The sequence below is a fragment of the Clupea harengus genome, chromosome 15 (genome assembly GCF_900700415.2).
Source record: "Clupea harengus chromosome 15, Ch_v2.0.2, whole genome shotgun sequence".
In the NCBI taxonomy this organism is placed as follows: domain Eukaryota; kingdom Metazoa; phylum Chordata; class Actinopteri; order Clupeiformes; family Clupeidae; genus Clupea; species Clupea harengus.
In genome coordinates, this window is record NC_045166.1 from 25,663,129 (window position 1) to 25,678,514 (window position 15,386).

General features: G+C 42.3%; 2 protein-coding genes across 2 annotated transcripts; both read left to right on the forward strand.

Annotated features, from left to right (window-relative positions):
* Nucleotides 1-193: 193 nt before the first annotated feature.
* Nucleotides 194-6,666, forward strand: LOC105894427 (meprin A subunit alpha-like). Its single transcript, XM_012820948.3, has 13 exons — nt 194-524; nt 833-857; nt 1,060-1,116; nt 1,361-1,401; nt 2,534-2,609; nt 2,732-2,849; nt 3,056-3,231; nt 3,572-3,793; nt 4,206-4,352; nt 4,795-5,010; nt 5,147-5,611; nt 5,779-5,949; nt 6,139-6,666. Exons 1-13 carry the CDS (start codon nt 465-467, stop codon nt 6,186-6,188), a joined length of 1,824 nt encoding a protein of 607 aa, XP_012676402.2. The 5' UTR covers nt 194-464; the 3' UTR covers nt 6,189-6,666.
* A 649-nt stretch (nt 6,667-7,315) lies between these two features.
* Nucleotides 7,316-13,998, forward strand: mep1a.2 (meprin A, alpha (PABA peptide hydrolase), tandem duplicate 2). The gene is made up of 14 exons (XM_031581250.1): nt 7,316-7,556; nt 7,698-7,728; nt 7,850-7,903; nt 8,174-8,214; nt 8,300-8,375; nt 8,485-8,602; nt 9,280-9,455; nt 9,993-10,214; nt 10,760-10,906; nt 11,312-11,527; nt 11,667-12,116; nt 12,637-12,807; nt 12,899-13,133; nt 13,848-13,998. The coding sequence occupies exons 1-14, from the start codon at nt 7,434-7,436 to the stop codon at nt 13,996-13,998; spliced, it is 2,211 nt and encodes a 736-aa protein (XP_031437110.1). The 5' UTR covers nt 7,316-7,433.
* The last annotated feature ends 1,388 nt before the right edge of the window (nt 13,999-15,386 follow it).

Consider the following 15,386-nt stretch of genomic DNA (forward strand, 5'->3'; position numbering starts at 1 on the left):
AGTCATTATTGTTCAAGTTTATTGGAAAAATAACCAGAATCGTCACTGTATTGTAATGTAGTGTTATAAATTATTATTCATTTTTACCATTTCTGAGTGCTGACTTTAATGGAATCTCACCATAGCCTTCCTGGGAATATTTTTACAATCAGATCTTGTCTGTGTACTACACCTAGTGGTCCTACATTATCACAAATCTTATCTTCATCCAGATAGTGTGTACATTATACGGTTGTGTAACAATTAGCTTTCAACTCATAAAACCAAAGCTCAGCACAAAAAACAGCTGACTTTACTCTTACTCTTTTATCAGGACTGGTGTGTTGCCACAAAAGCTGTTTTGAATCTTTTTGGCTTTGGTACAGTGGCTCAAAGTTCTCTCGGTGCTAATGAAATAAGAGTGGGGTTTGGGGAGGATGGGAGACCAGTGGCCTAGTGTCTAGTGATCTGTCTGCTCCTTCAACATGAGGCTCCTGGGCATCGTCTGCAGCCTGGCTCTTCTCGCCGTCTCCTCCTCCTTCACAGTAGGGCTGCTGTTTATCTCTGTCTTTCTCTGGGTGTGCCAATCAGTGGCTTTCCCCTGTGTGTCTGTGTTTGTCTCTCATTGTCTTTCGTCAAGGCGTCCCTCTCTATCTATCTATCTATCTGTCTGTCTGTCTGTCTCTCCAGGTCACTGTCCTTACTCTCTTGGTATCTCTCCCTTTCTTATCCTCCAGTGTCTGTGTGTCCTTACTTCTCATTTTTAAATATTTGAATATCAAATACTGGATGCTGCTTCACCTCATCAGTGCTTAAGTTCTGATCATTTTATTGATGCTTCTGTCCATCACAGATTAAGAGGCCTGCCAGAGAAAAATGTAAGATTTTTTTTTTAATGCAATTTGAGAAGAAATGTTCAACCTAAATGTACAATTGGTAAATGTAAAATGATTATATCCAAAGTTAACTTGGTGATATCTAGTCTATACAGAAACAAGCTGAATGAACTTTAATGAGTACTTCTGTTATCATATTTCTGGAAGGGCTACAATTTTAATATTATGTTATCATGGATTATAGCTCATGCCATTGATGAAGATGGTCTCATCAGAAGGGATATCCCATTCATCAATAAAGGTATTCAGAGGAAGCCGAAATGGATAGCATAATATGTTTTATTTCTTGTCTGTAATAAGTACATGAACAAAACAACTGGCTGTATTTCTGATATTAAAGGCTTTGATATACACACATATGTTTAATACTGTAAGAAATTACCTTCATTAATTTGCCTTGATTAATCTTAAATTCAGACAAATGCATTAACACCTGAAAAGTGTTTTAATATGTTGAATGAATGTTTATCTCTTGTCTGGCAAAGGATTGAAAACTCCAGTTGTGCAAGGGGACATTGCTTTACCTGTGCGTATACCTGCACCACAGACCCACTCACTCAATGAAGGGTATGAGTTTGAAACGAGGAGTAGGCATAGGCTGAACTTCGCCTTGAGCTGTATTCATAATTATATAATAGCAGCCCCAAAGCAGATGTTGATGAAATAAATGAGCACATATCAGTTTTTTATTAATGATAAGCTTTTCAAAGGTCAAAATTTAGCAAGAAACTATTGCAGGGTAATAAACTATTTATATTGGTATCATACAGTCATTGCACACTAGGTGCTACCTTGGTCCTTCATTGGTGAAGTGCCTTACAAATGTCAAGAGAAAACTATTTTTGGCTGTCATGTCTTCTCAAGATATAGACATGGTAGAGCAGGCCGTGAATTGTTTAGCTCATTATTCTGCTTCTTATAACGAAAAAATCCTCCTGTTATTATAATGTTAAAGGGTACCTATATAATAGCAAACTGATCAGAGAAAGGTGAGTTTGAGTAAGGCACACTTTACAGGGTGTATCTAGAAAGCGTCCTACGCGAAGTATAACTCAAATGTGTAGCACATTTCTGAGTGTATGTTTCACAAACAAAAGTATTTCTATGCCGTTTTGGACCATTCATCTGTATTTAATGCACATGCTGGATGGCATTAGCCTATGATCCGATGCTCGCAAACATCTGCCTCCGTAGCTACTGAGAAACTACTCTCACACCTTTACTCACATGGCCAGTGCTGTGACTGTCAGAGGAAACCTGAACACATATTTGGATCTGTGCATCAGAACTGCAATGGGTTTCCTCTCCTTGACCATACACACTGCTTCTCCAGCCTCAGACATACATGTCCCTGCAATAATGCCCTGAAAAGTTGTATAGAGTTTTGCTTTAATTATCATGATAGGTCTGACATATCTGATTCTACCGAAGTTACCATTTATTACCATCAATTCGATTATTTTTTTTTGTCACGGCCATACCTGAATAACCAGAATAACATGCCTTTTTTTTTTGCTGCATTCTTAATATTGATTTATGTTCTATTTAGATGTAATCAATAACATCATGTAAAATATGTATAACTTAGAGGAAGTTGACAGAAGTGCACCTCTGGGTACCACCTTTGTCTCAGGCTCTCACTATTTCTGCTGTTTTAGCCTGGACGTAATGCACTGACTGACAAGACCTACAGATGGGACTTCCCCATACCGTACATCCTGACGAACGCCCTTGGTGAGTGATTTTATTTTGCTCCAACTTTGAGTCCTTATTTATCCCAGAGTATTTACACACCGGCAGAACACCAGAAAGCCCAGAACACGGCTAAGTTGACCCCCCAATGGGCTTTGTTTCAGATCTGAATGCCAAGGGGGTGATACACCAGGCCTTTGAAACATACCGCCTTAAGTCCTGTGTGGACTTTAAACCTCATGAGGGAGAGAAGAGCTTCATCAAGTTTCAAAAACTAGATGGGTATGTGACCAATCCTTGGCAGTGTTAGGGGTGAATACGATAAAATTGAAGTCTGTTTACCTCAAACTTGTTTTATAATGTGTATATATAAATCATATTTTGAAGTGTGGTATCTGAAGCATTGGTTTGTTTGTTGTTCTGCATGATTACAGCAAGTGTGATCTTCCTTCCATTTGGTTACATTGACGTGATGTTTTCCCATGCAGTTGCTGGTCGATGGTTGGAGACTTGAAGGAAGGTCAGCAGCTCTCCCTAGGTGACGGCTGCGACTACAAAGGCACCATCATGCATGAACTCCTTCACGCCCTCGGCTTCTACCACGAACAGTCCCGCTCTGACAGGGATGACTATGTCGACATCTGGTGGGACCAAGTCCTGCCTGGTAAGCTGTTGTGACAACAGAAAAGACATTGGCAAATAAAATAGCAATGTCACTGATTTCATGGGCCATCCAAGCAGGGATATTAGCATTCAGGTTGGGCCTTGACAGGGCCTCTGTCCAACATACTGTTTTTATTCCCCCTGAGAAGCAAGCCTTGTAGTACTTTAATTTGTACCTAAGACGAAACTATACACAGAATGCTTTACCCTTTAATCTGGATTTTAACTGTTATAGTGCTCTGCGTCTTTCTTTGCCATTGAAACAAGATCGTTTCTCCACCAGTATCAATATAGTGTCTGTTCATCTGCCTGTTTTCTAACTGTATTCTCAATGTACACAGGTATGGAGCATAACTTTGACAAGTATGATGACACATTCATAACAGACCAAAACACACCTTATGACTATGAGTCCATCATGCACTATGACCCCTACTCCTTCAATAAGGACCCTGAATACCCCACCATCACAGCCAAGGACCCTGAGAAGACCAAGTTGCTTGGCCAGTACAATGACTTCAGTGATCTGGACCTGCTGAGGCTGAATAGGATGTACAACTGTTGTGAGTACACAATGTGAACTGTTTCTGCAGTAGCATTGCATTTTTAATGTGTAAATACAACAGTGTATGTCACAGGCCTTTCTGGATGGATGAATTGATGGATGGTATTACATAATGTATTAATTCATTGTTATACTAAGATTGGGGGCGGCAGTGGTACAGGAGGTAAAGAAGTCGGTTAGTAATCAGAAGGTTGCTAGTTCGATTCCCTGTCGAAGTGTCCTTGAGCAAGGCACTGAACCCCTAATTGCTCCTGATGTGCAGTGTGCCATCAGTGTAACTGTAAAATGTGTATACATTGTAAGTCGCTTTGGATAAAAGCGTCTGCTAAATGACTAAATGTAAAATGTAAGACTGACTGACTGACTGAATTTTTTTATCAAATTGACTTGTAACTCTACATTTGCTCCAGCTGCTCCCTTGACTCTGTTGGACCAGTGTGCTTTTGAGTCCACCAATGTCTGTGGAATGATTCAGAACGCAAAGGACACCGCAGACTGGACCCACACACCAAGCTCTCCAGCATCGACCGACCATACTCTGGTGGGACAGTGCAACAGTGGGTATTTCCTACGAACTAAGAAAAGAAATATGAGGAGAATATTATCTTTAGTTATTCCATCGCTGTCAGTGCAGCTGATATTATTCAAATGGATCTCCACGCAAAAACAAAGCAATAGTGATATTGGGTATGTCATCACTGAACCTGAGAAAATTGGAGTCAATTTGTATAATGAAACACAAAGTGTTGGAATATCCCCTAAAGAAAAAAAATGTCCTCTTCACTTGTAATTGAGAAAGAGACCAGTGTTAGACCTGCATAGCCTACACGTCACAGCATAAAATGTAACCTTTGTATGTTGAACGAAATGTAGCTTGCATTTTTTTTATGTTGAATGAAGCACATACTCAGTGCTTTGTAGAAGGTTTCAACATGCTAGTCGTGGATTTGTGTGCAGTGATTGGGTGGCCATGCTAACGATTTGGTGTGCCTTTCATAGATGCTGGATTCTTCATGCATTTCCCCACCAACCTGGGAATTCCTGATGACTCAGCATTTTTAGAGTCCAGGATCCTGTACCCTAAAAGGAAGCTCCAATGTCTGCAGTTCTTCTACAAGATGACTGGAAACCCGAAGGACAAACTCGTGATTTGGGCCAAGAGAGAGGACCCTAAAGGGAACACCCTCTCCACCACTGCAGCTGCCACTTTCATGGGTGAGGAAACCTTTGTTTTCTTTCCGTTTGCTGACGTCATTTTAGATGGAATGAATCTCACAAGGTTACATAGCTGCAAGGTTGCAGTATCCAAGTCAAATAGTCCCTCATTATTTCTTTGGTTTCCTATCTCAAGGTGATGATGACCATTCCTGGAAAATTGCCCATGTGCCTTTCAAGATGGACGGCAAATTCCGTTATGCCTTCCAGGGTCTCCGTGGAGACCCATCCAGCTCCCGGGGAGGCATCGTGATCGACGACATCACCTTAGCCGAGACGCGGTGCCCGAGTGGCGTTTGGCGCATAGCCAACTTCAGCCAGCTCATAGCCACAATGGCCCCTGGCGAGTACCTGCAGAGCCCGCGTTTCCACAGCCCTGAGGGCTACGGCTTCGGCATCCAGCTCGTCCCCAATTCAGAGGTGTACCGCGGGTACATTGGCGCCTTCTTCCATGTCACCAGCTGGGTGAATGATCACGTGCTGCAGTGGCCGGTGGGGAACCGGCAGGTTACCATCACGGTGATGGATCAGGACCCCGATGTGACTCGCAGGCAGTCCTTCTCCTACAGCTTCACCACAGTGGAAAAACACCTCGTATCTGGTAAGAGAAGGGTCTTGCTCAGGCAGACTTAGATCGTCATTAGGACCAGGGTTAGCCTGAGAGTGAGGTTAAGGCCTAAGGTTAGAACTTAGAACTTGTCCTTGTCTCTTCTTTGTACAGAAGACCCAATAATTGACTATGATATGTTCTGTTGCTTCAATGTTTAGGTTCCAACGACTTTTTCTGGGACAACCCTGCAAAGGTGGGGACTTACGACCCTTCCTGTGACTGCTACCGTGGCTGGACTTGGGGCTGGAATGGTTACTTCTCCCATTATGACCTGCAGAAGAGGAGCTACTTGAAGAATGATGATCTCATTCTCTTCATTGAGTTTGAAGGTGAGCACTGGTGTTAAGCAGCAGCAGCAGCAGCTAATTTGATCTGGGGGTCAGGCAGTACATATTTGCTCTCAATCCCTCTGGAGGTAAAACAGGTTAAAAGGTGCGTGCGTGCGTGCGTGCGTGCGTGTGTGTGTGAAATACAGATGTGTCACAGTTCTTGCTCTAATAGATGTTCACTTTTTGCAGATCTCACCTCTCTGGTTAATGTTGTGCAGCCAAGAGGAGACGCTACCTAAGAAGGGGAAAAGAGATGTACATTTCTCCACCACAGGCTTTGATCAATCTCAGCAGTCAGTAATCAGTATTTTAGGCCATCTTAACCAAACAACATGCATTTTAACAGGTAAAGATTTGTAAATATGTATGTAAAAGCCCCCAAATCTCTCCCCAACCCTGGTCTTGCAGACACAAGGGAACACCTGTTCTGCACCAGTAATCCTTTACAGTCACATTTTAACACCAAGAGACAGCTTGCGCTGGTACTAAACATTAGTTCTCTAACACTCACAATGTGTAATGCATAACCCAGTTGGCCCCTCCATAACTGATTGTCTCCCCATCTTGTAAACTTTAAGCTGAAAGGTAAACACTGCCTCACACACTGTGATTGTGTGTTACGTGTCTTATATTCCCCATGTCTTACTGTTTGGCCAATGAAAGCAAAACTGTATAAGCTGCTCCTATTACTTATTAAAGAGCTTTTTCCTGCATGAACCATGTCATGTCATACTTACAACCATTATCCCACATCTACACCGCACACAAGTAAAGAGTCTTTGAAAACAACTTAGCTAATGGCTGTAAATGACAGAATAGTGAAAGACATGAAACGTTGAATAAGAATAAAATGCAGTGTTTCAAACACCCCTGACATGAACACACCAGTAAGGGTATTGAACAAAACTGCCAGTTTAACAGGCCTGTTAAACTGATGTCAACATCTTTTGGCTTTTGTGATAATTCGTACTTCAACTTGTCTTGTACAGTTTTTAATCCATCAACTTTGGGTGTTGAGAATATTTCTGCCACTGCTTTCTTCCAAACACACATGTATGTACCTGAATTATGTAACCCTGTTGTTACTGCATGGTGGAAAATAAGTGTGGCTTCACATGTGATAATCTGTTAATCTTTTAATCAAAGGTGATGGCAAATCATATCAAATGTTATACATTTTTACAGCTGAATAACTTCACTGAACTCATACTCTGGGAATAGCTGAGAGAGACAGTAAAAGGCACTCCGAAGCGAAGATCATAAACCCTCACCTTGCGGTGATCTTAAACACCAGTATTGCCTTTTGTCATAAATGTGTGTCAAATATATAACATGAACGATAAAACAAAGTGCAGTCTGGTCAAGTGTGTCACTATCTCTGCGAAGGCCATCGGTGAGCTGACGCAGACACATGTAAGCTCTGAGACCTTAACTGTCTTGCCTCCTCCGATCAAAGTACCACCTGGTGCTCTGGTTTTATTGTAATGTTTACACCAGTCCAGCAACACGATCCAGTCTGGACTCGCGATCACACACAAGTTAACATGAGCTCCTTGGACACAAGGTGGAAAATCACAGCTTTGACAACATTTCTGTTGGTTCTGAAGGTACAGAAAAAGATTTTTTCCAGTGACGTTTCTTTAGTTGTAGTTGTTTCCACCTACTGGAAATCTGTGTTTTTTGTGCATCTTTAAGAAAATGTTTGGAGATGTTATGCTGAATATGGTTCTGTTTCTGCACCCAAGCAGGCTGAAGCCGTGCCAACACATTATGACTATGGTACATGTTTCTTTTAATGGACTAAATGTCCATAACATACTTTGATTCGAGTAGATGTATTAGTGCATGATCTGTTTGTTTGTTACACTTCAAATAATGTATAAATATATATTTTTAATAGGACGTGATGTGGATGCTGGGGAATTAAGAGAGGATATTCCCGATATTAATTTAAGTAAGTGTTACCTAAGCTTAGTGCTTTTCTTTTACATTGTAATGTAAATACATGTACATTTGCTCCTAAATGTACTTTATATACGATACTTTATAGAAATATTCCTAAATCTATCCAACCATCCAACAAACATATATTCCTTACACAAGAGTTGTCCTTACTGAAATTGCTCTCCTGAATTAACCTGTGCTTTTCATTTCCAATGAAATAATGTGTTTAACATCTGTAATAAATTGGCATGCACAACCTGAAGTCATTTTTACATTGCAGAATCATCGCGAGATCTCTTTGAGGGAGATATTGCTGTAGATGTAAGTTAAGTTGACAAGAAAAATCCATTCTAAGCAGCTAAGGGATGTTGAACTGTCAGGTTCTCATTTTCTCTGTTTGTTTCAGCCAAGAAGAAATGCCATTCTGGATGAAAAAAAAAAATGGAAATTTCCCATTCCCTACATCCTGACAGATTCTTTGGGTGTTTAGGATTTTTTCTTCTGAAGTCACTTAGTTTCATTTACACCAGCACTGATTACGATGTTTACAAAACATTTGATGTATACAATTGAATATCTGTTGGTTTCCAGAGCTGAATGCCAAGGGTGTGATCCTGCAGGCCCTTGAGATGTATCGCCTTAAGTCCTGTGTTGACTTCAAGCCTTACGAGGGCGAGAGCACTTACCTCTCTTTCACTAAATTGGACGGGTGAGCAAGAAAAGAAGTCTCTCAATACAAGAAAAACAACTATAATCACTGTGGCTGCTTCAGCTTGTGCAATCTTTATGACCATCATCTTTTATTGCTGCATCAGAATACAAGGTCTGACAAATGGCAGAGCAGATAAAAAGTGATGTAATGATTATGATGAGAGCAAATGAACACTGGTGACAAACTAATAAGGGTGATACGAAATTTATATGAATAAAATCTGAGGAGGAATTTTTCAGTCTGTTCTGGAATGAGCAGTTGGTAATTTTTTTGAAGAAGATTTACTTGAAAAAGATCGGCTGAAGAGTATTTCCTTTCATTTCAAATGATATCTTTCTGGCAAAGACCCATGCCTTCAACAAAACAAGTCATTTGGGAAAGCACAAGAGAGTGCCACCCTATATACAGTATATATCACTTCTTCTTCACTTCACTTATGCTTCTTAGAGTGGTAGCAGGCAGCAGGTAGCAGCCTTTACTAGGCTGTCTGTCAAAGCTGTTGAAGTTTGTTATAGTAGTGATGCTGTCAAAATGTAGTCAAGGAATGAATATAGTTAAATGCAGTGAATATGGTATGGCAGCACCAGACTAGTGACGATGATTTGTGATGGACAAAGGCCAATGTTTCCCAATGACACTTCTTTTCTGTGACAATCTGACAATCCTGAGTGTAGATGCTGGTCCTTTGTGGGGGACCTGGCGACGGGCCAGAATTTGTCGATCGGGGCAAGATGCGACACCAGAGCTATCGTTGAGCACGAGCTCCTTCACGCTCTCGGCTTCTACCACGAGCAGTCACGCTCTGACCGTGACGATTACGTCAAAATCCACTGGGACCAAATCCTGGAGGGTGAGCTGCCAACACACAGGTCAAACTCACCCATTAGTCTAGAGCAGAGGTTCTCAATCCTGCACTGAAACCCATTAGTCTAGAGTAGAGGTTCTCAATCCTGGACTGAAACCCATTAGTCTAGACCAGAGGTTCTCAATCCTGCACTGAAACCCATTAGTCTAGAGCAGAGGTTCTGAATCCTGCCTCACCCTTTAGTCTAGAGCAGAGATTCTCAATCCTGCACTGAAACCCATTAGTATAGAGCAGAGGTTCTCTATCCTGCACTGACACCCCTCAAAGACCTGCCCTGTAGCTCTTTAATGTATTCAAGCTCCGAGCGCACCGGGTTTAATTAAGGGTAATTATAATGCTGTTGATTAGCTAAATAATTTGTTAAACTAGTCAAGAGTGTTGGTGATGAGATCAGTATGGTATGCAGAGCAGGGAATGCTGTAAAAAGGGCCAAACATAGGAGCTACTATTATGCAGTCAGTATTCTTGGAAGCATGCAATCTGATTTGATTTGTCACTGATTTGAAAGATATGGGTCCGCAGGGAAAGAGCACAATTTTAACAAGTACGAGGACGACTTTATCACGGACTTGAACACGCCGTATGACTATGAGTCCATCATGCACTACCGCCCGCTCTCCTTCAACAAGGACCCCGCCATCCCCACCATCACCACGGCGATCCCTGCTTTCAACAATGTGATTGGCCAGCGTCTGGACTTCAGTGCAGTCGACCTGGAAAGACTGAACCGCAAGTATGAGTGTGGTGAGTAGGCCTAGAACCGTTATCACAGTTCACACAAATCACAGTACATGTTACAAGTGAAGGGACCAGCATAGGTCATAAGAATATGCCATAGTCAATAAGTCAATGATATTATACCTAGTCATAATTGTTACTTTTATTTGGATTTAACTAGCCATGAGTGGACTTTGCTTGGTGAATATTCTTTGTCTCTGACCTGGGTAAGTGAGGTGCGACATTGGTCTCACCTCCCCCCCAGGTCGAGACAAAGAACCCTGCATGCATGGCCCATTTGAATAGACGGTGACACCCCTTAGATATAGTGTATTTAACAGACTGTTCCCCAAGGAACAAGTCAGATGAGTCTGAGGTGAAGCTATGAGTGGACGTTCAGGCTTTGTCTCCCTTGGTGGCCACCACTGTATAAGAAACAACCTGAATCCTGACTGATCAAACCTAAGACTGAATCTTCAATATATGGTATAAAACTAATTACCATCACAAGGCACTGCGAGATAGCATGCACGTATAGTACATTATCAGCAAGCCTACCTCTGCCATTCTAGCTGCTACTCTGACTCTGCTGGACCAGTGCTCCTTTGAGCAGATCAACATCTGTGGGATGATTCAGAACGAGCAGGACAACGGGGACTGGGTCCAGACCCCCAGCACGGCAGGCAGCAATGACCACACCCTGGGAGGCCAGTGCAGAGGTAAACATGGACAGCACTGCATGTATTAACGCACAATAAACAAAGGTGCCTTTGGAAAAAATATTGCATAATGCCACTGACATAGACAGTCACTGATATTTTGTCAATGCTCTCACATTGACATTCTCTGGGGCTAGTATTTTTTTTTTTTATGTATGAAATGAAATTCTAAAAAATGGAAAAATGAATACTCATTTCCATTGTTCCCAATAATTCTTCAGAACGCTGCAGAACGTTCCATTGATTTGAATGGGCCACCCTGATGTTCGGATGTCCAATATTTCTTTATAATGACCACTGCACAAAATGATCTCTCATGTCATTCCGCAAGTAGTCCGTTCATTTATCGTAACGGAGGTTCAATTTAACCTATTATTATCATTTTGCCACCCTGTGCTACTGTAGATGCAGGCCTCTTTATGCACTTCGACACGTCAAGGTCAGTGCCAGGGACAAGTGCTCTCCTGGAATCGCGGATCCTGTACCCCAGGAGGAGCCAGCAGTGCCTGCAGTTCTTCTACAAGATGTCAGGAGGCGCTGGAGACCGGCTGGTAATATGGCTGCGCATGGACGATGGCACTGGGGACGTCCGCAAAGTGAAAAAAGTGCACACCATCACAGGTAGTGTATTTTCTGCATTGAGTTTTGTCGGGTTAAAGGCCTTCTGATCAACTCAGTATATTGAGTTTGATTTCGGATGCAACGATCCAACGATCTTTTGCAGGAATAATGTGTTCTTTTCCATTCCTTCATGTTTCAGGTGACGGGGATGATTCGTGGAAGATTGCTCACGTGGCCCTGAGCGTCGGAGATAAGTTCCGCTACTTTTTTCAGGGTATGGTGGGCGTCGAAAACCAGGCATCCAGTGGCATCTCCATCGACGACATCACCCTGACAGAGACGGCATGTCCCGTCGCCGTGTGGCAGATCAGCAAGTTCAGCAGCCTTTTGGCCTCCACAGCAGTCGGGGTCGGCATTCGCAGTGGCCGCTTCAACAACTCTGAAGGCTACGCGTACGGGTTCACCGTCTACCCCAATGGCCGAGATGCTAACTCTGCTACATACCTTGGCGTGACCTTTCACCTTTACAGTGGCGTGGATGACGGTGTGATGGAGTGGCCGGCCATGAACAGGCAGGTCATCATCACTGCCATAGACCAGGACCCAGATGCCACGCTGCGAATGTCCAATAGCCGCAGCTTCACTAGTGGTGAGTGGGTTAACTTGATGTGTGCATTTACAACAGGGGTGTTAAATCCTCAATCGGCCTGAGAGCCTAATACTTATACTTAAAATATCAATATAACTGATCTGATCTGATCAAAAATGACCCCAACTGCTTTTACAACAGGGGTGTTAAATCCCCAATCGACCTGAGAAAAAAAGCAAAACACCTAGCCTAATATTTATACTTAAAATATCAATATAACTGATCTTATCTGATCAAAAATGACCCCAACTGCTTTTACAACAGGGGTGTTAAATCCCCAATCGACCTGAGAAAAAAAATAAAAACACCTAGCCTAATACTTCAATCAATATAACTGATCTGATCTGATCAAAAATGACCCCAACTGCTTTTTGGACAGTCAAGGCCCCCAAAATGATCCCCAGTTTAACTGGCAATGGTCCTCTTTTCTGGTCTCCTTTACCTTGGCCATCAATTACGGAGCATTGAAGTGTTAATTCCTTCGGTCCCTGGCTTTGGCTTTTGTGTTTGCTCTTCCTAGACTCCAGCGCCACATGGACTAGGCCAGTGGACGTAAATGCCACGTGGGACGAGAGCTGTACGTGCTACAGAGGACGAGAGATAGGCTGGGGCACATTCATGTCCCACCTGCAGCTGAAGAGGAGGAGCTTCCTCAAGAACGACGACCTCATCATCACCGTTGACTTTGATGGTAATTTGATTTGCAGCTACAGATCTCCCGGCTAGATTCTTTCTTTCTCAAGTCAGCTATCTGAGTGTGAGTGCGCTGTGTGTATTTGCAGACCTGACCCATCTGCTGGAGACCGAGGTGCCTGTGGTGGCTCCAGCACAGGAAGAGAGGGTGGCGGGGAACGAGGAGAAGGAGGAGGAGGAGGAGGAGGAGGAGGCCCCACCCAAAGAGGTCCCAGCCGAAGAGTCCCGGCCCAGGGGGGCCCGCGCCCTGACTGACCCCTGTTCCCCCAACCCCTGTCTCAATGGAGGAGTGTGTGTGGAGAAACGAGGCCAGGCCGCATGCAGGTCAGCACACAGACACACAGACGCACACACACACACCAGTCATTGCTTTGCACATTATTTGCGTTTTACAATAGCCCTTTTTTTCTATGTTATGTTTATGCAATTATGTTTGTTAAATGATCTTAGCTACTCTACTGTATACTACTGTACTGTATACTCTACTAGACAGTTATGTTGCCTGGGTATACACATCCTGCATGTTCATCTGCTGCATGTTGGTGTTACCCATAGTGCTCTTAATATCACGTCAGCTTCAGGGTTATCTCCGTGTTTTTTTCCTCCTATGCTCCTTCCCGCCTTCTTTGTTCTTCCTTCTCTGCCATATACAGAAAGACAAATGAATAGATCGGTAATATCTCATTTAATCAGAAAGTCAAATCCAACCAAATACACTTGCATTCAGCCAGGTATGAGAATGTCATCACACACTGCATAAGCTGTGACGTATACGATTGACAAGAGAAGCCAGATCAGTAAATAAGGCAGCGAGTCAAATACACACACACACACAAACGCAGAAAACACAATCGCATGTGTGCGAGAGTACATAATAATGCTGGCTGGTTTTAGCGGTGTCAACTTCTCCAGCTCATTTGTGTTCGTCAGTGTATTCAGTCTACACCTGGCTTTTGCAATGCTCTGCCTTTAGCTCTGGGAATAGCGGTAGAACTAAAAGCATGTTTCCTCTCCTTCTCCCTATCTGCCCTTTCACAGGTGTGCATCTGGACAGTCCACATTCTATACGGGTGACATGTGCGAAACCCAGCAGATTGCCGGATCTGTTGTGGGTTTTCTGATAGGTGGAGCGGTGGGTTCCATGGTCCTGGTTATCGCAATCTTTGCAGTTATTCGTCAACGGGCCTAAAACAAAGATGCAGGATGTGTACCTTACCACCTGTCAATCATTCATCTTAAGTAACACATTATTCCTCTGCACACAATTTCCCACAGTGAATATTATGACAACCAACTATGCTGTTTTGCAGTTCTTCGAAAGCATACATTACAAAATTATATTTATATCTATAACAATTTACAACAAACAACTATTTACTTCAATTTTAGGTTTGTTTAGATTGTAACATCTCCATGTTTTCAGAAAGAGCATGACATGGTGAATACAAAGATTGGGTGACCATTACAAATTATTGTAAAAATGTTTTGTACAGAATGTTATTCCATTGCCAGGTTTCATAACTTAAGTCATGTGAAAAAGCATAAAAATAAAGGATGATTGTTGTTCATTTAAACATGTATTCAAATAGCATACAGAGCCAGACATAAAACTTCAGAATAAAATTAACCAGTGTCAAATATTCATAGTTCCTACTTTCCACATTCAATAGCCCATTATTTGTTAGGCGAGATTAAGTCTAAAGTGACTAAATTATTAAATGTATCCCAGTATATAGCTCTACACCAAAGTCATTGAACATTTGGATCCCAATAGGAAAACCCTAAAACACAGCATCAACTGCTAAAGATACTGCAGATATGGATTTGAAAAGAGCAATTGCTGTGCTTGCTTACGGAGCTCACTAAGCACTTGCCCTGCGGTGTTGTCAATTAAATATTGATGAGAGATCCCGTGGAGTGTCTCCAAACCTTGAGTGATCAGAGAGGAACAACATGGGGGATAGGGGGATGAGAGGATGAAGAGAACCCGAGAGAGGAGAGGAGATTTAGTAAAGCAGGTGTAAATTCAGTATCTTTATCTTTAATAGAGCAGCATTTCAATGTGCCTGGTGGAAATGAACAGAAAATCATGATACCTGATCAGAATAGGTATCAATTCTTTTTGATGTTGGATTCCCTGTGCCCCTTACTTCTCTGAGATTTCTAAAGAAAGTAAGCATATATTACATCAACTCTGAAGCATGTAAATGTAGGGTACAGGAGACATTTGAATGCTAATAATGTGAAGAATTCACCAAGCAACCAACTCTTTTCAACACTTTGTATTAAACCTGAGGAATCAAAGGGGAGGGAGATGTTACTGTAGGGCAGATGTTATCACAGAATTACCTTTTCCTCCCCTTAACATCCTGGAAAAACAAGCAAACACACAAAATGACCGATGAGCATGCCATATTATAACTGCATTATGATATAAAATAAATCCGTATTTACATGACCATAAGGACAAAGCAGAAAGTGTACTCACCTGCAGTGAGTTTGTGAGGGTGAAAGCATAGTCCATCAACTTTGGTAAGAGTACATCAATGACATCCATTGAGAGCACACAAAATCCCA